The sequence below is a fragment of the Delphinus delphis genome, chromosome 10 (assembly GCF_949987515.2).
Source record: "Delphinus delphis chromosome 10, mDelDel1.2, whole genome shotgun sequence".
NCBI lineage: Eukaryota > Metazoa > Chordata > Mammalia > Artiodactyla > Delphinidae > Delphinus > Delphinus delphis.
In genome coordinates, this window is record NC_082692.2 from 103,731,477 (window position 1) to 103,755,608 (window position 24,132).

At 54.5% G+C, this 24,132-nt stretch overlaps 1 protein-coding gene across 1 annotated transcript in view; it reads right to left on the reverse strand.

The window, feature by feature from the left end:
• Positions 1–928: 928 nt before the first annotated feature.
• SLC41A3 (solute carrier family 41 member 3) overlaps positions 929–24,132 on the reverse strand; it is a 64,526-nt gene continuing 41,322 nt past the window's right edge. The window contains exons 4-11 of the mRNA XM_060023205.1: positions 14,514–14,585; positions 10,809–10,953; positions 8,493–8,639; positions 6,323–6,467; positions 5,465–5,544; positions 3,778–3,912; positions 1,711–1,859; positions 929–1,146 (exon numbers count right to left, since the gene is read on the reverse strand). Of these exons, the coding sequence (XP_059879188.1) occupies positions 937–1,146; positions 1,711–1,859; positions 3,778–3,912; positions 5,465–5,544; positions 6,323–6,467; positions 8,493–8,639; positions 10,809–10,953; positions 14,514–14,585 (1,083 nt within the window). The 3' untranslated portion in view covers positions 929–936. The remainder of the gene's footprint in view (positions 1,147–1,710; positions 1,860–3,777; positions 3,913–5,464; positions 5,545–6,322; positions 6,468–8,492; positions 8,640–10,808; positions 10,954–14,513; positions 14,586–24,132) is intronic.

The window sequence follows — 24,132 nt, forward strand, 5'->3', positions numbered from 1 at the left end:
CCATTCTGTTTGTCTCTCTTGAGTTTTTGGGCTTCTGGTTCTGATTTCTACCGTGACTCCTCTGTGTCCTGCATGGGGGAGGGGGTGTTTCCATCTCTAGATGGTGCTCCCCGAAGCCCCGGGTCATCCAGTGGCCCCTCCACGAGGAGCCAGGCCCGGCGGCCTCCTGTCCTGCGGGAGGGGAGTCCGGGCCGTGCGGCTGGACCTCTGTCCCGCACACCCCCAGTGGGTGTCCCCCTGAGGTGCTCAGGACTTCCGTTTCCTGGGCACTGAGGTCCCTGCTGGCATTGGGCCCAACTCCTCATGTGAGTGAATGAATTAAAAGTTTTTGTACAGCTGCACGTGGAAAGTTGACATTTTTCCTTTGATCCGTAGTAATAACCCACCGTCCAGCTTGCTGATTCCCCGTCCTGTCTTTCTTTGTATTGGGACTGACCCCACACTCACCTCGGGGTGCAACTGGGGTTCCAGTTTTATTTTACACTCCTCTGATCGTTAAAATAAGCAGAGATTTGTTCTAATGAAAGAGCAAGCACTGACAGGAATGCTGGGAGCAGAAGAGGGGGTGGGCACGGCCTGGCCCTGTCCTGGGAAGGGCTGAGCGACGACAGCCCTGAAGCCAGGCTCAGCGTCCCGAGCTCGGGGACAGAGGGTGTCCTTCGGCTGCGTGGGCTCCAGACAGTGCCCCCCCGCCCCCGCAAAGTGCACAGGTAGCCTCTTGGTTCAGCATCTTCAGGCCGTAGCGCCCTGCCCTCCCCTCCACACGGGCATGCACCCTCGCCGGCAAGCGCTCCTGACCTCAGGCAGCAGCAGCTCCAGAGTGTGTGCGCGTCCTCGGCTGACTGGAAGAGGCCAGGGTCAGCCTCTCTGGGGGTCCGGCTGGGAAGAAACCATACCCTGTTTCCATGGGCATGAGGAAAGGTTCTCCTGGGCTCCTTAGGAAGGTCCAGATGCTGGTTCTGGGGTGCCATCCAGCGCCGTTTCGCTCCTCAGTAGCCAGTGGGCGAGGAAGCAGAGTGCCAGGAGGCTGGTCCCGAGGAGGTCCCCCAGCCCCGTGAGGTAGGGGATGCAGTGGTCATCCGGGTCCAGGGCCCGGTTCCACGTCAGCCGAACCGTCGCTTCCGCCAGGTACAGCAGGATCGTCACCTGTCACGAGGTGAGCAGACACAAGGTGATGATGGCCGAGGAGAAAGCCCGTGTCACCAAGAAACCAGCAGATCGCAAGAGCAGACACCACGGTGGACACATCCACCCCAGGCCCTCCCTGGGCTCCTCTCAGGTGTGCTGCGCAGCTCGGAGGCCGAGCACCGCCTCGGAGACACAGACGGACTTCCCGGAGGCCCGCCCGGGGCAGCTCCGGACAGCTGGCCCTTCGCGGAGGCACCTCAAGCCCTGGTCAGGTCCCAGGTTCCCGCAGCCACTGCTCTGGACAGTCTCCCAGGCTCCCCAGCCTGTCCTTCAGGGTCACGGACACGCTGACGCCACCCTCATGGGAGTGCCCACCGGAGCCCACCATTACCCTGCAGAGGCCCCAGCCCTCCCAGCTAGAGTCTCGGAAAACGGCCTGACTGAAGTCCACACGTGCCTGTAGCAGTGCGTCTTAATCACGCCCTTGGGCTTGGATGGACTGACTGGACTTCAGAAGGTGGGGACTGTGTCTTGCGTGTCCAGGGACCTCTCCCAGGATGGGACCCCAGGGGCCATCGTTACCTGGACCAGGCCCGCCAGCAGGTAGAGCCCCACGAAGGTTTTGTCGTTTGGGACTGACTGGCCTTCCACCAGGTAGATGATGGAGAAGAAGATCAGGTGGCCTGGAACCACCAGGAAGAGCAGGACGCGGGCCGACGTGGAGTTGATTTCTGGAAGAAACAGAGCAGGGGAGGCAGCGTGAGCTGCTGGCAGTGAGGCGCCCACGGCCCCTCATCCTGCTGCCTGTGCTTACGGAGCAGCTGCGTGTGCAGCGTGTCTAGCGACGGGGATGAGGCCTGTCATTCCCTTGGGAGCTGACGTCGTAGGGAAGAGAGAAAAACCAGCATCAAGTAGCAGAAACAAAAGTCATTTCTAAACCTGACGGGTACTAGGCGGAAGGCTGACCGGGCTCAAGTGGTGGGGAGTGGCGGTGGGACGCCGAGGCCCCGGGTGGAGGAAGGAGGACATGCAGGGCTTCGGGGCGCCGAAGGCTCCGGCGTGGGCAGCCCCTCCCTCACGCAGGACCTGGGGACGCCCGTCAGCACACTCTTCTCAGTGTCTGTGCTCATGGGTTTGAGACGCTGCGCGAAATGGGATTTCACAGTTTACAACCGCCGTGAAACCACCCGTGGGGACACGACAGCTTCTCAGGCAGAAATGAGGAACTGCAGTGAGAAGTCCGTCTCCGTTTCCTTCTGAGTTAACCATAAAGTGTTTCATCAGCTAAAGAAAGAAAAGGAGGACAAATCAAACGTAACTACAAAGTCTACCGTAAGATAACTTGTAGCGAGAGGGTGAGGACGCACAAGAGCAACAGAACGTTCATGGTGAAAATTCAGATGAGGGCTAACTTGAAAAAGATGAATTTTTTTAAAAACTTACAAAGGCAAGAGCAAAATAGTTATTACTATTGGCAGCCGGCATTAAAACTCAAGAAAATCTACAGAAAGACTAAACAGCGAGAATTCAGTAAAATATGTGCTGCTACAGACTGAATACCTGCTTTCCCCCCAAATCCATAAGTTGTGACCTGACCCCCAATGATGGTGTCAGGAGGTGGTCAGGTGCCGCCATGAGCGAAGGGCCCCCGAAGACCTCCCTCACCCCCTTCTTCCCTGTCTGTGGATCAGGAGGCCGGGCCTCACCAGTGCTGGTGCCCTGACCTTGGATGTCCAGCCTCCAGAGCTGTGAGAAACGTGTTGTTTATAAGCCCCCAGTCTGTGACTCTAAGACAGGTGCACGCTGAAATACATGCAGTACAGGGTAAAGAGCCTTTCTATATACAGATGACAAGTCAGAAAATATACGGGGACTCCCCACTTTAGACAAGGTGAAGCAGACACACTTCCTGTCCCTCTCACCACTCATCCAACAGCCCTGGACGTCATATGAAACGAACATAAGATTCTGCAAGGTGGAGGGACGAGGCGGGCTGGCCAGGGCTCCGCGGCCCAGGGAGCAGCACGAGGTGAGGTCCCTGAGCTGCTGCCTTGCATCCCAGACCAGATGCTGGGGAGTCAGAACGCGAACGGTCAGTGGCCCTGGAAGACAACTCGGCACGAGCCCTCCCCGTCCCGTCCTGGCCCTGGAGGTGAGAGGCTGGAGTTTGGGGGGGTAGCCAGGCCCCCTCCCTCCTGGCCAGGCGGGGGCAGAGGAATAGGACTTGAAAAGTAACAAAAGACACGACACGGCATTGGGTTCCCAGTTCTCAGAACAGACTCTGTGGTCCTTCCTCAACCTTCAGGCCCAGCAGGACCAGCGCCTGCCCCTCGGGGCCTCGCCCCAGCCCCCCGCCCCCGCTCGTCCTCAGCAGGGATGCCTCCCGCCAGCCTTTCCGAGGCCCTTCTGCGCACAGCACGACTTGGAATCCCGTGTGCGTCTGCTCTGCTGGAGCGTGTCTGTCCCCAGGGGTAGGATCGGCTCCTCCATCTCTCACAGTACCTGGAGATGGTCGGTGTGCCTCTGGCTGAGCAAACGGACCCGTGAAGGCCACGTTGGCACGTCGGGGCTGGGCTGAGGGGTCTGCTGCCACAGACACCAGATTCTTAAAGAAACGGCCACGTGGCCTCTGGAAGACCCCAGACCCACCTGAGCTGCAGAACGTGGAGCGGGGGTTAGGCCAGCGCTTTTTCATCCAGAGGGGCAGGACCCCAGGTGTGCTCCACAGGTGCAGGTACGTGGAGATCCGGCTGGTCTGAATGGCCACCAGGTTGCCACCAACACCTGCAAAGAGAAAGAATCTGGTTTCTCCTTTTTTATACCAGTCTCTGAGTTCTATCCCTTATTTTAAGTCCAGCTCCTCCAGGAAGCCTTCCTTGACTGGTTCAGCCCTTGATTTCTTTTCTTTCCCTCCCACTTGCCCACAGATCTCGTGTCTGGCACCAGGTATCAAGGTAATAGCTGCATCACCTTGACAGCTGGCAGCTCTTAAGGAGAAGGAGGTGTGATGGGGGAGGGAGGGAGGGAAGTGGGTGGGGAGGTCTCAGGAAGCCACTCAAGGAAGGAACTTTTCACCTCAAGGCGGGAAGGAGAGGAAAGAGGGCCGAGAGTGAGGGGAGGGAGGGTTGTGTGGCAGCCGAGCTGGGGCTCATTGGCGGGGGGGGGCTCTTGGCGTCCTGGGGAGCTGACCGTGGCCAGCTCTGCTGGGGCCCCAGGCCCCAGTGACAAAGGCCCCTCGGAACCCCTCCAGGCAGAGAGCGGGGCCTGCCCCTGGCAACTGTCCCCTTTAGAGGGCGGTTGGGTGGCCCACTGCCTCACCCCTATGGAGGATGACCCCTAACTGGGCCAGATGTGCCCCAGCTGCTCCAGAGGATGCAAAGAATGGCCATGGGCAGAGGGTGACTGCAGATCTATTTTGCTTAGCCCACGATGATTTATAAAAACAAAAAGGAAAAAATAAATTGGCGGCCTTTCCACATTAGGCCCTTAATCCAGGTTCCTGTCTCCCTGGGGCTCCGTTCCCGCCAGCCCGCAACCGGCCAGCCACCACGCGGGTCGCCCAGGAGCCCGCCCTGCACTGCTCCCCACCGCCCACCTCGCCTCCCTGCGCAAGTCATTCGCGGTGCTCACTCAGCCCCTACAGACACCGAGCAGAGGACCCCAGGGGACTCTCTAGGCCTGTGGCCTCTGGGCCAGCTGCTGCTGTCCTTGTCAGTGGCCGGCCTGGCACTGGGAGAGGCCCTGTGGACTCGGCTGGGTGCAGGCCTGGCACGTACAGGACACTGTGCAGATGGCCTGGGCAGTGGGTTGTCACACTCGTTCCTCTCAGACCAGCCGGCCCCACTTACAGAGCCTTACCGGAAACCAGACACAAGTGGGGCTAAATGCCCAGAGTTAAGCCTGGAAGGTGAACCAGTGGAGGGTCCGGAGGAGACCCAGGGGATGGAGGAGATTGAGGCAAGCTGATTCCTGCCCACCCCACCGTGAACCAGTGTTGTCACGCCTTGCGTTTTAAGGAGAAGACAGGAATCCTGGTTTCTCTGTGTAAATGCTTGAGTTTTAAGTGTCATCAGTGAGTCTAAGTTAAAATGAAAGGAAAGCCACGAAAGGCCCACACCCCGGTTCTGAAGCCACACTTGGCCCCAGGTGCCAGCAGATCCCGGGTTAAAGCCTTCAAGGCTCTGGGATCAGCTCTGGTCCTGGGGGCCCGTGAGGGCAGGTGTGACCTGCAGGAGCGGGGGCTACAGCAGCCTCCCGGGGCTGGGCCCGGACCTCCGAGATAGCTGCTCTTCTGGCCCCACCACCCAGAAGCCAGGTGACGGGACCCAGTACCTACCACAAATGATGGGGGCAAATACGGCCATGCCTCGGAACTGCTGCTTGGAGATGGTCTTGTTCAAGATGAGCCCCCCGAAACTGCGGGGGGGGGGGGAGATGGCAAACGATTAGAGTGGACGCTGGCCAGCCCTCACCACGCAGACCGCCGTGTCAGCCTGTCACCCGCCCAAAACATCCGGGGTGGCCAAGCTGGTCTCCCGTGTCCCCTGATGCCGCACGTGGCTCCCACCTCTGCTCTGAGTCTCAGCTGTTGCAGAAGGCCCCACCAGACCCTTTCCGAGGCCACTTAGCTGGCTGGGCCCTGCCACGTGACAGCCCTGAGGTGCGCTCAGCAGGAAGAGGGGCCCATGTGACGTCTCCCACCCCTGCTCCCCGAAGCTGCTCAGCATCTGGCCCCACCAACCCTGGGGTTCAGTGAAGGCCTGGAGTCCACAAACTTCTGGAAGCAAAGACATCTCGGCCACAGCCTCCGCTCCCTGAGTCACTCAGGGGAGCACATGGGAAAGAGCTGGGGTGGCCCCCGTCAGGGTCGACAAGCAGAAAGGGCCCCCAAGGATGAGGCTGGAGGGCCCAGGGCCCCGGAGCACTGATCCTTCAGCCCTGTAGGTCTCACCAGTGGCTGGGCTGCGGGAATGGCCTTCACAGAGCTGTGGCCATGAGGCCAGCTCAGCGGGGCCAGGCCAGCGCAGTGGGGGAGCGGGGCCGTGGTGGGTGCTTGTCTCCTGTGAACAGGGCTGCCCCTCACAATACACCAGGTCCAGGGTTCTTGGGGGAAATGAGGAGCGAAGAGCGTGGTGGAGGCGCCCGAGGCCACGGCTCACCCCACCCGGATCCCAAGGCGTCGCCACCCACGCACCTGCTGACGAGCATCGCCAGGACGATGGGGAACCACCCGAACTTCAAGATCTTCACGACGGGCGGGTTCTGCTTGGCGATGAGGATGCACAGGGGGGTCAGGGCCGTGAAGCCGATGCAGACCAGCGGCGTCAGATAGCGACTGTCTGGGGGGAAGAGGGGGCGCGTGGGCCGTGGGGCTGGAGCTCAGGGTGGGGCTCAGGGTGGGGCCCAGGCTGTGGCCTGGGTGGCGGAGGTGACAGGTGTGTGGGGACTCAGGGCCCCAGAGGCCTGAGGAACAGCTCCCGTCCCCTGCACCTCCCGTCATGCGGCTGAGGGGCTCCTGTCCACCTCGATCCCCGCCGCACCTGCCTTTGCTTCGCTGATGCCCCTGCGGCTCTCCCGACACACGTGCCCTCCTTGGCCTGCTCTCAGCCTGGCCTTGCTATTCACAGCTCCGTTTACGGGGTCGTGACCGTGGCCAGTGCCGCGCTCGGCACTTCGTGTACCCAACTCTCCTGCTCTCACCGACCCGCTCGGACGGCCTGGGAGGAGGTGGCCGAGCAGGACACGTCCGTGGGCAGCAATGCTGGCCCTGCTCTTGCTGAGGCCACCCCAGGGGGGGGACCCTTCGGCACCCACGTTCTCACAGGGGCTCGTGTCCCTGTGTCACCTGCTCCAGGCGGTAGGAGCCACGAGGACGGACCTTAGCCTGGATCAGCCCTCAGGAACCTGGGCCCCTGCTGGAGCCCAACGCACGGGGCACGTGTGGCCACTCACCCGCCCGCCTCTTACCCGCACACATGGTGACTCACCAGCCTTGTGGAGAAGCGCCCGCCAACCCCGGCCACGCCCAGAGCGGAGGCCCCCCACCCAGCGCGCGGGCCTGGCCTGGGGCCCCTGCCCTTTTCCGCAGGAAACATGTGTGGCCATCCTTGTGCCCTGAGCGTCCTGGGCAAGAGATGGGCCCAGAGCCTCGGCAGGTATCTGCTAGCCTGGACGCGGCAGCTGGGAGCGTCACCGCTCAGGGCCGTAGCCTCCCAGCCGCTGTGGCCGTCTCCCTGGTGACAGCATAGGTGCAGTGGCCGCAGGCTCACCCTCGTCAGCGAGGACCCACCTGACTGCTGCCCAGCTGGGACCCCCGAGATAACCCAGTGTCTCACTGCAGGGATGGGTGACCCAACAGGACTTGACATCCAGGGTGTGTGTGGAGGCATGGGGCTGGGTGCAAAAGGGAGGAGGGTCCGGGGAGGCCGGTAACTCAAAATTACTTTGCAAATCAGATTCCATAACTAGTCCGTGCACAAATCTTTGAAATTCAGAGTGTTTGAAGAATAAAATTAGGGCATCTTACTGTTAGATCTTCACCTCCACTTCGTGAACTTCCAGCATCTTCCCAAACCATCCCTTCCTGTTGCTGCAGGCCTTTCCTGGATGGCTGGAGCTCGCGGAGCTGTGCCACCCTCACTGGGAGCGTTTCCTGGGCCACTTGTTGCCCACATGTCAAAACCGGCAATTCCTTAAACCTCTGGGTCCACGGGCCCACCATGCCCCACGTTTAAGCTTCATTGCTGTCCACTCCACCCATGAAGCCGTGACCGCACTCAGAACTGACATCTGCTAGATCTGGACAGGCGTGCAGCCATCCTGGGGGGGGGGGCCACACCAGGTGGGAGGCCACAGACGGGACACTTGGAGCAGGTGCTCAGCTGTGCAAATGCAGTGAGGGAGCCGCCGGCAAGGCGCTGCCGTGTGTCCACAGCGGCCAGGGTGCGAGCCAAGCTGTGTCCCCAGGCGGACCTGGGCGACGTCGGGGCGGGGGCGGGGGCGGTGGCCACAAGGTCTTGTTCCCAGAACGTGTGCAAACGCCCCGTCGGCGGCTGACCACGTCACAGGCCACCTTCTGAGGAGCCTGGCTTCTGCCTCCTTGGCTGTGATACTCCTGCCTGGAGTCACCTCTCGGGCAGCTGGCGTGTGTCCGGCGTGAACTGTGCCCCCCCGCGAGGAGGTGCTGAAGCACCCAGACCAACCTCTGTCAGAGGTGGGCACTGACAACCTGTACATCTGCTGCCCGGAGACACTTGTCCCCATGGTGCACTGGAAAAGCCGGTGGCACCTGGGGGACGACCCCCATCTGCCCAGTGACCCCAGGCCTCGCCTATGAAAGGACAGACCCCAGCCTCGGGCCCTACCTCTGTGTTTGTGGAAGAAGCTGCTGACGAAAGCCAGGATGGACAAGGTGATGAGGTCTCCCAGGCTGGCCGCGATGGGCGTCGCGATGTTGTCCGGGTTGACCCCGAGCTTTCGAGCGCCGATCACTATGCAGACCATCAACGTCCCTGCAGGGGGAGGGGACAGGTGCCTGGTGAGCGGGTGGCAGGGCCGCCCAGGAGCTCGCAGCACCCACGGAGCCGCCCGCTCTCGGGGTCCCTCCCTGCACTGGGGTGCAAGGCTTGGACTCTGCCCTGTGTCTCGCGGGCTTGACGCTGTGGAGCAGCCCAAGCACCCTGATGACTCCCTGAACCGTCGGGGAGACACAGGCAGGTGGTGCCTGGGCTCCCAACCTTGGGAACTACAGGTGTGATGCTCACAGCCCTCCTGGCAGGAAGATGGACCCCAAACTGCTCTGAGCAGCAGGAGCCCCGGGCGGGGGGCAGGGGCAACTGGCCCATGAGTGGTTTCCAAGGGGCAGAGCCTGCGGGGAAGACGGCAGGGTGGGGTCTGGCACAGTGTGGGGCAGCAGTGCAGGTGGTCCCTGGAGGGAGGGAGGGAGGGAAGGGGCGGCACACAGAAGGCAGCACGGCACTGGGGGCCCGAGGGGCTGCCAGGGCCCAGCACGTGGCCGCGAGTGCAGGGCGACGTCCCTGCTGGACCTGAGAGGCCCTTCCTCGTGGCCACTACGCCTCCCAGGACCTGCTTCTGTTCTGACTCGGTTCTGAGGCCACTGTGACGTGCTTCCACCCCCCATGCCACACTGCCTGGGACAAAATCCAACAGCATCTTGTGTGGCCTTTAAGAAGACACTTTGCATCTTGGCCCCGGCTGCTTTAACACTGGACTCAGCGTTCTGTAACTCTGAAAGTAATCACGGTCATCACGTTGGTACCATCCAACGCTGCTGGCCACAGTCTGTGCTGTTTTGTGACCAGGTCCCAGCAACTTTATTCTTTCGCAATGTCATTTGTAAGTGAATTGACACTGCCTGGCTGAGCCGGTGGTCTGGTGACAATCCCACAGGGATGCGTAGAGGACACCACCAGTTTGAGATCACTTATTACAAACCACCAGCACCACCGCCCGGCTTTATGGCTCAGACAGGCCAAGGTCATGCTGTGACCCACCAGCCACGCTTCCCGAGTCCCCCTCCTCTTGGGACAATCCCGGCTATGTCCTTGCCACTGAGGTGCACCCCATCTGAGGCCTCAGTCTTCTCATCTGTAAAACAGGAGCTAGGATGGCCCCCGGGAGCGGCACCGCCTTCTGGAGACTTGGTGTCTCCTAGGCTCTGTTCTCTCAGAAGGTTCAGCCCTTCCTTGGCCCAGACGTGCAGGCATGCAGCAGGTCTGTGAATCTGCTCCTGGGCTTCCGCGCTCTGGCCCTGCCCCGACCTGGGCTCCTGCATGGGGATGCAGCCGCCTGGTAGGAACCACAGCCACCGAATAACCAGCTGCATCCTGCTGGGGGTCAGGCGAGTGAACAGTCGACTTGACAAGGCTGCCCCTCTTCCTGGACCTGCGTGCCCTTTGCACGATACACACAGACACGGCCCAGAGAGAACCAGTGTGACCACTGTCCATTCAGAAAACCTGGGAGCTGACCGGTGCCTGGGTTAAGTGTGGAAAGAACCACGGGCTCTGCACTCACACCACTTGCTTGTTGGTGGAGGAGCGGACAGTACACAAGTGAACAAGCGTGTGAAGCGAACACAGCGTGACTGCGAGCGAGTCAGGGGAGGCTGCGAGACTGGAGTCACGCGTGTGCTCGCGCACCGAGGGATCACCCTGAACTAGGATGGGCCCCGCAGCGTTGGGCCCCCAGCGTGTCCCGGGCTCTGGGACAGAAGCTGGCACATAGGCTCGGGGAGTGCTGAGTGGTGAACAGATGCGCAGCCGCTGGGCTCCCTGCTGATGCGCGTGAGCTCCCCCCGGGGCCTGAGGCAGCGTGGCAGGAGCAGGGTGGGGACAGCAGATGGTAGAAGAGGACACGCAGGCCCCTCTCAGAGGAGCTGCCGTCGTGCAGGGAGCCGAGACATAAAGTAAGGGACAAGAGAGCTTCAGATATTCGCAAGGGCTCCAAAAGGAGCGTGAAGCGTGGTGGCCTCCGGCGGGGGAGGGGGCGCAGGACCTGCCTTGCCCCAGGCCCCGCCCAGGCCCTCCCGGTGGCCAGTCACAGACAGACGTGTCTCCGCCCCAGCAGAGGGCAGGGACCCCCTCGCCGCCCTCCAGGTCAAGGTGGGTGTGAAGACCCAGCGGTGCCCCGACCCGCGCAGGACCCCGAGGGCTGCTCACCCAGGGCGCAGGCCGCCAGGAAGGCAGTGATGACGCTGCTGGCGCACAGCACCTCCGCCTCTGCCGCGTCCAGCTCCTGCCCTGACGCCGCGCCCAGAAGCAGGGCCGCCACGGCGGCCAGGAGCCCCATGACGGCGGCCTGCACCTGCGGGCAGGAACCAGACGTTAGGCAGGTCTGCTGACCTCGCCCGAGCGCAACAACGCCAACACCCCCTCCAGCCCGATCCCTGCGGGAACCGCTGCCCCGCCCCGTCCTTCCCCGTCATCTTGCGTAGGGTCCTCGGTCAAGGGTCCCCCGTGTTTCCTCACAGCCCCTCTAACTGGTTTGGACAAAAGTGCTGTGATCTCCAGCAGCACAGACAGTGCCCCTGCCCCCCCGGAAACGCCCAGGACCCCCGGGAGACACCAGAGCTGTCGGAGCTGAGGCCCCAGCGCACACGCAAGGCCAGTCAGCCGCCGCAGACGAGAACACGCCCCAGCTCACACACGGAATTCCACTCAGGGTCCCCAGATTTTTCCTGGTACCTGACAACTCATTTTAAATTTAACTTTCACAAAAATGAGCAGATGCGCAAGAAGAGCCATAACAACTTTGAGAAAGAAAACGGGAATTTTGGCATTTTCATTATGAATATGTACTTGAAAGCTATAGTATTAAAACTGGGTGGCTTGGCAGAGAAACAGACAAACAGGTCAGCAGGACAGAACGGGGTCCAGGAACTGAACCGTGAATGTGTGAAAATTTTAAATGTAATGTATGAAAATTTAATCATGAATGTATGAAAGTTTACTATGCTAAAGGTGGCATTTCAAATCAGGATGGAATACATAAGGTAAGAGAAACCGGATATTTGCTTGGAAAAATAAAATAGATTCTGACTTTATACCGTTCACACACATATACCTAAACATAAAAACATAAAGTGTGAAACGGATGAAAGTATTGAATAATGTGTTTCAGATTTTGGATTAGGGAAGGCCTCCTACTAAAGATGAAACATATAAAATCTATAAAGAAAAATACAGGTAAGATTTACAAAGTCCAAGCATGACTTCTGTGTGATAAAAGACACCACTAAACAAAGGCAGGGATAGCCTTGGAGAAAGTATTTCCGTCTTACATGACTAATAAAAGATTAGCGCCCAGAATAATGAGTCCATTATACCAAATCAACAATAACCATCATGATAATAAAAAGATAACGTGATAGAACAATGCATAAGGGATATGACAGGTAATCCACAGAAAGGAAATACAAACGGCTAAGAAACACACAAAAGATGATCAAATCCCTAGTAATCAGGAAAATTTAATCCCCATTGGAAGGTTAGGATTAGGGTTATTTGTAACCAGGGCTGGTCCTCCTCTATTAAACAGTAAGGGCTGTTTGATTTTCTTGGCACTGGGGTCTCTGCTCATCGGGTAAATGGATGGATGGGGTATACTTCTTACCTGTCGGATGAAGTAAAGTTAAAACTCAAAGGTCGACAGTACAAAGTACACACGGACAAACAAGCGGGACGGTGGTTGTCTTACACACTGATGGTGGTAAAACTGATACAGGAATTCTGGGAGGAAATCTGTCTAAGTTATCTAAATACCTGATGATCTAGCATTTTCCCAGGGAAACGTGCACATGTGGACAAAGCAGCACATAATCACGATGGTGATTGGAGCCGCTCTGTACAGAGTGACGTCCGTTCGTTAAGTCACTATTAAGAGAAAAGTGCTATTTACAAAGTTACACGTACAGTATAGTATGTTTTATGCATAGAAACATGGGAACTCGTGTGGTCTGTGTCTGTGGGCACATCCATGTGTCTGCAAACACAGAAAGGGTTTAGAAGAGTCCTTCCCATGCTGGTGAGCTTATGAGGAACTAATAATTGAAGTTTTTTTTTTTTTTAAATAAATAAATTTATTTATTTATTTTTGGCTGAGTTGGGTCTTCGTTGCTGCGCGCTAGAGCACAGGCTCAGTAGTTGTGACACACGGGCTTAGCTGCTCCGTGGCGTGTGGGATCTTCCCGGACCAGGGCTCGAACCCGTGTCCCCTGCCCTGGCAAGCAGATTCTTTAACCACTGCGCCACCAGGGAAGTCCCATTTCAATTATTAATACTAGTGCTGGTATTGCACCAAGGAATCAGATATTTTGTAATCCTTTCGGGAAACATCTAGAGCCTTAAACTGTTCCTACCTTGTGAACCTGTAGGAAGTTCTCTTAAGAAACCTACGCAAAAGGAGAACGCTCTCACTGCAGTATAACTTATCGAGTAGGAGCCTGTAACTGCAGGTGCCCCGCAGGGCGATGGGTCTGTGAGCGGACGGGCCGAGCTCGGCAGGTCTGCACAGGCCCCGCAGAGCCAGCCCCTGGCTGCCCTTCCCTCTTACCCGTGAGGTCCTGGCACACGTACCACTCCTGGGTACGTTGTTGTGATAGAATACACTGAAGTTATTTTAAAAGTTTAAGTATGGAACTTACTGCACCCTTTATGCGTTGATGTTAAGCTTTTTAAAAATGGAGGAGACCAATTGCATCCACGCTGTGACAGGACCACGTGCCAGGCCAGGGCCTGCCCACAGCAGGGCCTAATCAACACTGGTTGAGGAGGATTCGGTAGGAAAAGAAACGCAAAACCAGTGACTGTTGCCAAGGCGTTTACCACCCGCCCTTGCAGACCCTCTGCCGGGGCGTCATGAGAGCTTTAACCTCCAGGGGCTTCAGCCACAGGCTGTAGTCCCGGCCCCTGTGAAGCACCTCGGTGGACGAGGCAGACGTCTAAACACAAAACTGCGTCCAGGACGGCCTGACAGCGCCCGCAAGGCCCGGAGAGGCAGCCAGTGCCAGGCTGGAGCCGGGTCTGAGGAGAGTCCCCACCGGGTGATGGGGAGGGGAAAGGACATCCCAGGAGGGGAGGGGGCCGGGCCCACCCCTGGACAAGGGGGCCGGCAAAGGGGCTCCAGGGGGAGGAGGCCCCATGAGCTCGAGGGTTAGAAAAGGCCAGTCAGGGGCCGTGCAGAAGCGCAGTGGAGCCCAGGTGCCTGGATGGGGAGGCCAGGGCAGCGGGGCTGGGCTCCAGGCGGCCCAGGGGAGGGTCCTCGGAGTGGCCGGATGTAAGGGTGAGGAACACAGGCAGGCTGAGGGCTGTTGGGTTTCTAGCCGGGTCAGACGGGAGTGTCGCTCACTGGGCACGCGAATCCCACCCGACGAGCCACACAGCAGCCCATCTTACAGATGAGGCCCCTGAGCTGGGCCACCCCAGAGCGAGCTTCCAGCCCAAAGCAGACGGAGTCTGGGACTTCAAAGAGGGGTGTAAGGAGGGCAGGCGACGGGGCCGGATCTGGGGACACTGCTCTGGAGATGCCCAGCGGAGAGGTGCAAATGAACTCCGGAGCCCAGGTGAGAAGTCAAGGCCCCTCCTGAGTCTGTGTCCTGCCCAGGGCAGCCTGCTGGTCAGTGACGGTCTCGCCTGCACGCCAGTGTGACCTGGGCCCAGTTCTCGGTGTGGCCACAGCCCGCCCTGGCCAGAGGAGCCCAGGAGGCTCTGGATACAAACGCTTCCGTCCAGATCCAGGCCCAGCCTACTGCTGCCTCGGGCTTCCTGGCTCCGTGAGACACCCCCCTCCGCCCCACGGCCCCACAGTTAGGAGGAGACACAAGTTTGCGACGCGCATGAAGCATAAGGGACAAAGGCGAGGGTCACCTGGATGAGGGCGAGGTTACTGCTGATGACTCGGTGCTGCTCCCGGGGGCCATCGATCTGCCCAGTGTTGGCCTAGGATGGAAAGAAGGGCAAAGGGTGAGTCGGGCGGCAGCGCCGAAGCCAGGCCCACCCTTCTTGGAGAGGGTCTCAGGACAGGCCAACAAATGCCCCCTCACTGCTGCCAGAGCCAACTGTCCTGCCAGCTTCCAAAATGGTGACTCGGGGCTGGAGAGGTGGGGACACAGGCCCAGCTCTTCCCCTCACAGGTGTGCGATCACACATACACGTGCACACGCGGGCACGCGTGTCACCAAGAACCTCAGCCGTTGACCATCCGGCCGGTCCATGAGGGGTGCCGGGCTCCCCCCGCCCTGCCATCCCTCCTCCCCGCCCACGAGTCGCAGCTCACGTGACCAGCAGCCACTCACCCACCTTGGCAAAGTGTCTGCTTAAGAAACATACGTGAGGCCCTCTTCTCTTGGGATAAAAAGATGAGATCGGAAGTGCAGCTTTTTCCTTTAAAAGGGGTAGCCGCTCCTAACGCCACAGCCTTTGCCAGCAAAATTCAGGATGTAGGTAAGAAAAGGTTCCAAAGCAAATGTGTTTTCTTGGCTCCCATTGCACTGAGCTCACTACGTTACTGAACTCTGAGGAAAACGCGTAATTCTCTTTCTTATTTTATGTTTTGGCTGCGCCGTGCGGCTTGCAGGACCTTCGTTTCCTGACCAGGGATCGAACCCAGGCTCCCTGCAGTGGAAGCGTGGAGTCCCAACCACTGGACGGCCAGGGAAGCCCCCAGAATTACTTTTCTTTGTACAAGTAAGGGGAGGCTTCTTGTCTTTGGGCGCCTGGGACACATCAGGTCACCGCTGTGGAGCCCCAGTCAGCTCTGGCTTCATCCAGGTGGCCTGACACCTGCCTCGGGTGTCCTCCCAGGAAGTGGGGCGCAGGTGGAGCAGAGGCGCGAGGGACCCACCGAGGCCACACCCGCTCCGCCTGCCCCCCGCCCCCCCGGGCCCCCTGTGGCCCAGAGATGCCGGTGCCCGTGTGTTGGTTCCGGTCAGTCAACCAATTGCAACGTATCAAGGTAGTCAGAGTGCTGGTCAACCAACTGCAACGTACCAAGGTAGTCAGAGGGCTGGTGCTGGCCCACGACCCCCAGTACGAATCAGAAAGGGAGTCCTTCCTCAAGAAGCCTCACTTCCACCAGCTGGGAAGCGTGTAAAACACGTGCGCAAGTCTAGAACCCGTACAACCCACGAAGCGGCATGGAGGTGCCTCCTGGCGCCAGAGGCCCGAGACCAAGTCCAGGCTCAGCAGGAGAGGGAGCGGAGGGGAGGGTGCCTGGAGATCCCACAGGGACGACGGCAGGCAGAGCCGGGGGGAAGCAGCTGCGGCTGTCAGGGGATTAGGCCAGGGGACGGCAGCGGGGCTGACGGGCACTGGATTCCCGTCCAGACACCGGGGGCGTGGGTTTCGGATGAGTTACCCCATGGAGGCTGAAATCGGCCAGGATGGTGGCGGGAACTGGTGTGCAGATGAAGACCCTCAGAGGGTCCATTATCCAGGCCGTGAAGGAGGGAAGGAACAGGGCCGGCCAGGAGGGTGAACCTCGGGCAGGGGCCCTCAGGCATGGGGGGTCAGGTCTCCATCAAGATACAGGGACATTTCTTTCCCCTAGAACGACGGTCCTGGAGAGGTCAGGCTAGGAGGTAGAGGCACAAGGCCAGCCCTGGCACAGGCTGGGGCCTTTCAAGACTCCAAGGCAAAGGAGTGGGAAGCTGGAGCGTCTCTAGACCAACCCAGATTCAGCTCAGCAGAAGCAGCCCGCAGGCCCTTCCTAAGCGTGCGTTTGGATCACACTCAAACGTCTTCAGCCTCTCTTAATCTCACGAGCCCTTACAGCTGCATCAACACACCTCCCTGCCCTGCGGTTCTGGCTGCAGCTCGGCCACTCGGCCTCTCCTTCAGCGACAGGCCCAGCTGTGGGAACCACCCCTCCTCCCATCCCTCAGGTGAGGACGACTTCCTGCCGCTACCCGGCCTGGGGAGCCTTGCCACCCACAAGCTTGCCGGTGGACCCCTCCTTAATTCTGCTCAGCTCCTGACCCTGCACCTGCTGTTTGCTGCCAGGTCCTGACTTGCCCAGCGAGTTCGAGCTTCACAAGGTCATCTGGCCCATTCACAACAAAAAATACTTACTGGATTAACAAAGAGGACTGACCCTTGCTGTCCTCCTCCTCCCTCAAACTGGAGGGTAGGGAAAGACAACCTTCTAACCTTTTATTTCTAAATAAATGTAGACTTTTTCTGGCAAGAGTTCCAAAGTCAGCGCAGAGTTTCCCAAATACCTGTCGCCCAGTTTCTACTGACCGTAACACCTTATAGCAGGGGTCCCCAGCCCCCGGGCCGCACAGCACGAGGTGAGCGGCGGGCCACCGAGCAAAGCTTCATCTGCCACTCCCCGTCGCTCACACTACCACCTGAGCCATCCCTCCCTACCCCCGGCCGTGGAAAAGTTGTCTTCCGCGAAACCGGTCCCTGGTGCCAAAAAGGCTGGGGACCACTGTGTTATAGAACCACAGGACAGTCACCAAACTAAGACGTTAGCACTGGCTCAACACCACCAACTGGGTGACAGGATGTATTTGCACATCCCGGCTTTCCCACCACTGTCCTTTCTCTGTTCCAGGGAGTAAGTCCGGATCCCCCACTGGCTCCTTGGTCTCCTCCAGGCAGTGATGGGTTCTCACCTTCCCTCGTCGTTCTCACCTTGACACTTCAAGGAGCGCTGCTCAGGCATTCTGCAGAAGGTCCCTCAACGTGGGCTTGTCTGGTGCCTCCGCACGACTAAACTGAGGGTGCGGGTTCGGAGGGAAGAGGCTGCCGAGGGGAGGTGCCTTCTCCGCGTGGGGAATCCGAGGCGAGCGACACCACGCGGCTGATCACAGGCGCCCTGACCTCGGCTGAGGTGCGTCTGCCGGGATTCTGCCCTGCAGACTCGCTCTTTTCCCTTCCCCGCACGCTATCAGCTAGAAGCCCCTCATCAGGTCGGCCCCGCGCTCCAGGGGAGGGGATTAAGCGGCTGCTCCTCCGTGGAAGCAGATCGAAGCTTTGGGGACACTTTCTGCAACTACCAGAGCGATTCACAATTCCTGGGGGAGATATCTGAAGCTATGCACACATCCTGTTTCTCCTGCAAGTTCCACCTGGTGCTACTGCAGTGTCAGCGTCTCTAGGTCCTCTTACGGATGGAGCCAGGAAACGTACGTGTATGCACCCTAACCCCTGTGCACACACGCAAATTTAGTTTCGTCTCCCTCTGTACGTCCTAAACAAACGTGAGTTTACAAGGATATCTCTGACTCCAGTCCAGCATCACAGGGCTCATCATGGCAGTGAGCAGACAGCCTTCAGACACACAATGGAAACAAGAAGAGGCTTCTACAGTATAACACAAATTCAGAGGAAATCCTTGGGCATAGAGAGCAGGGGAGTTAGGTGGACAGAGGACCCACGCCCAGAAATGACGGCAGGACACGTTTCCCGCCCAGGAAGGAGGCCCCGGGGACAACGGGCACCTCGGACAGGTGGCGACTTGGCTTCAACAAGAGGCGCCTCTCCTCTCACCTGACCGGCTTGTGCCGACGATGGGATGCTTGGCTAGGCAGAAGCAGCGAGGGTGTGTGCTGGGGTCACAAGCAGGGAAGCGTCCAGAGTGGCCACAGTAAGAGGGACACAGACCGGTGAGACCAGTGAGCGGCTTGCACCTCCAGGGAACACACTGTGCTGCCCCCCAGCCATCAGGGGGTCACCTGCTCTACAGAAGGAGATCCACAGACTAGGAGGAAACCCAAATAGAGGATGCTCGAGTGACCAAGAGTCCCTGTCTCCTGAAGGCCACAGTCATGCCAGACTCAGCAGACTCCACAAATGGAGGCAAAGGCCTAAGGAAACAATCAAACAGAAGCCGAGTAAGACTCTAGGACAGCTAAACCAGGGGGTGGCAGAGTCCTGCCCTCACACAGGGAGAGACCGTCTGGGGTTCTAGAAAGCACAGACTCGGTCTCTGAATGTAAAGTAAAACACGGAGACAAGCAGCACTCCTCACAATGACCTCAGGAGCACAGAGCTTGAGAGCAAGATTAAGAGGAAATGAGCGCAATGAAAAATCAAGCGCAGGTGTTTTCCCAGAATGAAGCACAACCAGACAGAGATGGAAAAAGGCAGATCCAGAAGCTGCATGTGGATGCGTTAAAGTTGGAGAGAGGGCGGGAATGTGAATGCGTATCAGAATATAAGAAATCACAAAAAACAGGATTTTCATAGAGCTGAAGACAGACATACGTCCTTAGATCGAAAAATCTAACACGTACATAAGGTAAGGAAAAACGGCCCATGCCAGAAATGCCGCGGTGAAATTTCACAACATGGATGATAAAAAAAAAATGCAAAAGAAGTTCAGAGAGGGGGACTTCCCTGGCCGTCCAGTGGTTAGGACTCTGCATGTGCACTGCAGGGGGCGCGGGTTCGATCCCTGGTTGGGGAACTAAGATCCCGCAAGCCGCACGACACGCACCACCCCGCCAAAAAAAAGTTCAGACAGGAAGATAAAATCAACAGACTACCTACAAGAAATGAGACTCAAAGAGACACGAGGCCACCATTAGCAACACTGGGTACAGAGGACACGGCAAGCCTGTCTCAGTTGAGGGAACATACCTGTGAACACTGCCTCGCTATCCGGCCAGGCTGGGGTCAGCTGTGAGGATAAAGGCCCCGTCACGCTTGGGAGTCCAGACAGTTCACCTGCCAAGACCCTCCCCTGAAGCTGGTCCTGGACGACACATGCAAACCAAACGAAAGATACATTTAAAAGGAAGCTGGTGGGGAGTGACATCAGCCAGAGGGCGGACAGGGAAGCCCAGCCCGTGCTCCTTGGAGGAAACACAGGATGAACCACACAGACGGAGCACAGCAGCTCTGTTGGGAGGGTTAGAAGCCAGGCCAGGCGGGGCAGCAGCCGAGGAGAAGCCTCACCCACGATGGGAGGAAAGGACGCTGTCGCCCTTGCCCCTCCCCCGGCACAGCCCCGAGGAGACAGGAGGCAGCCGTCCAGCCCCTGGGCCTCCCTTGGGACACAGGGAAAGAATGGACTTGTCTGTGACCTTCTGGCTGGTCTAGGGGCTCCCAAGAGACGGGCTTCTCTCTCACCCGACTCACAGATCAGACCAGAAGCTAGCATAGTTTATGTATCAGGTCAGGAAAACAGATTTAAAGTCCGGAAAGAAAAAAAAAACCTGTCAACAAGTAATTCTGGCAAAAACTGTCCTTTGAAAATGAGGGGGGATTTAAGACATTTCTAGATAAATTAAAGCTGACAGAGTTCATTACCACTAGGCCTGCCCTATGGTCAATGTTAAAGGGAGTTGATGAAAGGATGATCAAAAGTCAGTCAAATATATATATTGAAAAATATAAAGTTCTCCAGTAAAAGCAAACACACAGCCAAATATAAAAACCTGTGTATTGTAATTTTGGTTCATAACTCCACTTTTATGCCTTTGTAGGATTTAAAAAACAAAAGCATAAAAATAATTAAAATCTATATTACTGAGTACAAAGTATATAAAATGTAATTCATGATTAATTAAAATCTATATTACTGGGCTTCCCTGGTGGCGCAGTGGTTGAGAGTCCTCCTGCCGATGCAGGGGACGCGGGTTCGTGCCCCGGTCCGGGAAGATCCCACATGCCGCGGAGCGGCTGGGCCCGTGAGCCATGGCCGCTAAGCCTGTGCGTCCGGAGCCTGTGGTCTGCAACAGGAGAGGCCACAACGGTGAGAGGCCCGCGTACCGCAAAAAACAAAAAAAAACAAAAAAACTATATTACCGAGTACACAGTATATAAAATGTAATTCATGATATCAATAACATAAACGGGGTAGAGCTTTAAAGGAATAGAATTTTTGACTAATTTAAGTCGGTAGCAGTTTAAAATAGATTATTATAACATTAGGATCTTATACGGATTCCCCAAGGTACCCACAAAGAAAACATTTACAGGACATACACAAGAAAAATGAGAAGTGAGTCAAGACCTATCACTACAAAAAATTAACTCATCAAAAAAAAAAAAAAAAACTCATCAAAAAGACAGAAAGGGAGAAAATGAGGGGGAGAAAAGCTATGAGACATACAGAAAACAAATACCAAAACGGCAATAATTAGTCCTTGCCTATCACTAATTACTTTAAATGTAAATAAACCTCCCAATCGAAAAACGTAAATGGGTAGAGTAAATTTTTAAATATACAAGATCCAACTACACGCTGTCTACAGGAGGGTAACTTTAGATCTAACGACACACATGGACTGAAAGAGAAAAGGCGGAAGAAAGATATTCCTTACAAATAGCAACCAAACAAGAGGAAGGATGACTGTACTAATATGAGACAAAATAGATACTAAGTAAAAACTGATCCAAGAAACAAAGAAGGACATTATATACTGATAAGAAGACTGTGTATATTGATAAAATATATATTGATTATACATTGACAAAACCACCAGGAACACGTAACAGTTATAAACATACATAGACCAACCATCAGAACTCCTAAATACAGGAAGCAAACGTTGACAGAATTGAAAGGAGAAGTAGACAGCTCTGCAATAATAGGAGAAGACTTCAGTTCTCCACTTTCGATAATGGATAGGACAACCAGACAGAAGATTATGAAGGAAACAGAGGACTTGAACATGTCTATAGACTAACTGAACCTAACAAACAGATACATGATACTCTACCCAACAACAGCAGAATACATATTTTTCTTAAGGGCACCTGGAACATTCGTTGAAAAAGAAGAAAAATCTCAAATCAACAACCTAACTTTACAACCAGAAAAGAACAAACTAAACCCAAAAGCTATCAGAATAAAAGAAATAATAAATATTAGGCCATCACCAAAAAATCTACAAACAATAAATGGTTGAGAGGGTGTGTAGAGAAGGGAACCCTCCTGCGCTGTTGGTGGGAATGTAAATTGGTGCAGCCACTGTGGAGAACAATATGGAGATTCCTTAAAAAACTGAAAATAGACCTACCGTATGATCCAGCAATCCTACTCCTGGGCATATATCCAGAGAAAACCATAATTCAAAAAGACATGTACCCCAGTGTTCACTGCAGCACAATTTACAACAGCCAAGACATGGAAGCAATCTCAGTGTCCATCAACAGAGGAATGGATAAAGAAGATGTGGCACATATGAACAGTGGAATATCAGCCATGAAAAATAACGAAATAATGCCATGTGTAGCAACATGCATGGACCTAGAGACTGTCATACTAAGTGAAGTAAGTCACACAGGGAAAGACAAATATCATATGATATCGCTTGTATGTAGAATCTAAAGGAATGGTACAAGTGAACCTATTTATAAAACAGAACTTCAGTCACAGATGTAGAAAACAAACTTGTGGTTACCAGGTGAGAAAAGGGAGGGGAGGGATAAATTGGGAGATTGGGATTGACATATACACACTACTGTATATAGAATAGATAACTAATAAGACTACTAAACAGCACAGGGAGCTCTATCCTGTACTCTGTAATGACCTATATAGGAACAGAATCTAAAAAAGAGTGGATAACATGTGTATGAATAACTGACTCCCTTTGCTGTACAGCAGAAACCAACACTGTAAATCACCTATACTCCAATAAAAAATAGAGGAAAAATAAATATTAGGGATAAATAGAAAATAGAAAAACAATGGAGAAAATCAACAAATGCTGTTTCTTCAAAAAGATCAACAAAATGATCAAACCTTAAGCTAGACTCATTAAGGGAAAAAAGAAAAGACTCACATAACTAAAAGTAGAACTGAGAAGACATTATTACTCAATTTACAGAAAAAATAAATATTAGGGATAAACAGAAAATAGAAAAACAATGGAGAAAATCAACAAATGCTGTTTCTTCAAAAAGATCAACAAAATGATCAAACCTTAAGCTAGACTGATTAAGGGAAAAAAGAAAAGACTCACATAACTAAAAGTAGAACTGAGAAGACATTATTACTCAATTTACAGAAATAAAAAGTATTATCAGAGAGTACTTTAATGATTATATGCCAACAAATTGGACAACCTAGATGAAAAGGATAAATTCCTAGAAATACACAATTGACCAAGTCTAAATCATGAAGAAATAGAAGCTCTGAACATACCCATAACTAGTAAGGAGATTGAATTGGTAATCAAAAACCTCTCAATAAAGAAAAGCCCAGGACCAGATGGCTCTACTGGTGAATTTTACCAAACATTTAAAGAAGAATTAACATCAATCCTCCTCAAACTCTTCCAAAGCAATTGCAGAGGAGGCAACATTTCCAAACTCATCCTATGAGGACAGATTTACGCTGATACCAAAGCCAGACAAAGACACTACAAGAAAACCACTGAGTAATATCCCTTATGAATATTGACACAAAAATCCTCAATAAAATACTAGCGATACTAGAATTCAAGAGCACATTAAACTTACTGTACACCATGACCAAAAGAGATTTATTCCTGGAATGCAAGGCTAGTTCATATGAAAACTGATCAATGCAGTATACTCTATTAACAAAATGAAGGAAAATAAACCATGCCATCATCTCAACCGATACAGAAAAAGCATTTGACAAAATTCAATTTTCCATAATAAAAACATTCAACAAACTAGGAATAGAAGGAAACTACCCCAATATAATAAAAGCTATATATCAAAAGCCCACAACTAACATAACACTCATGGTGAAATACTGAAATTTTTCCTCTAAGATCAAGTAAAACAAGATACCCACTTTCACCACTTTTATTCAACACAGTCCTGGAAGTCTTAACCAGAGAAATTAGGCAAGAAAAAGAAATAAAAGACATTCAAATTGGAGAGAAAAGAAGTAAAATTATCTCTACTCACAGATGACATGATCTTATATGTAGAAAACCCTAAAGACTGCACAAAAACTGAACTAAAAGCAATCCATCAGTCACAGAATATAAAATCAACAACAGAAACAAAAAACACCCACTTGTGTGTCTCTTTACTAACAATGAACAATCTGAAGAAAAAATTAAACAATTTAACTTTCATTTACTGTAACATCAAAAAGACAAAAACACTTAGGAATTAACTTGACAAACAAGGTGAAAGACTTGTATGCTCAAAATGTCACTGAAAGAAATTTTGAAAGACACCAATAAATGGAAAGATATCCTGTGTTCATGGATTGGAAAGCAATATTGCTAAGATGTCAATATTACCAAAAGCAATCTACAGGTTTAATGCAATCCCTATCAAAAACCCAATGGCAAAGAGAGAAAAAATTCATTTAAAAATTCATATGGAGTCTCAAGAGACCCCCCCCAAAGCCAAAACAATCTTAAAAAAACAAACCAGGTTGGAAAAGACAAGATGGTGGAGTAGAAGACCTTGAGCTCCCCTCCTCCCATGAGCACACCGAAAGCACAACTAACTGTTGAACAACCGTCAATAACATTACCAAAAAAGATATTCTACATCCAAAGACAAAGAAAAAATCACAGTGAGACAGGAGGAGGGG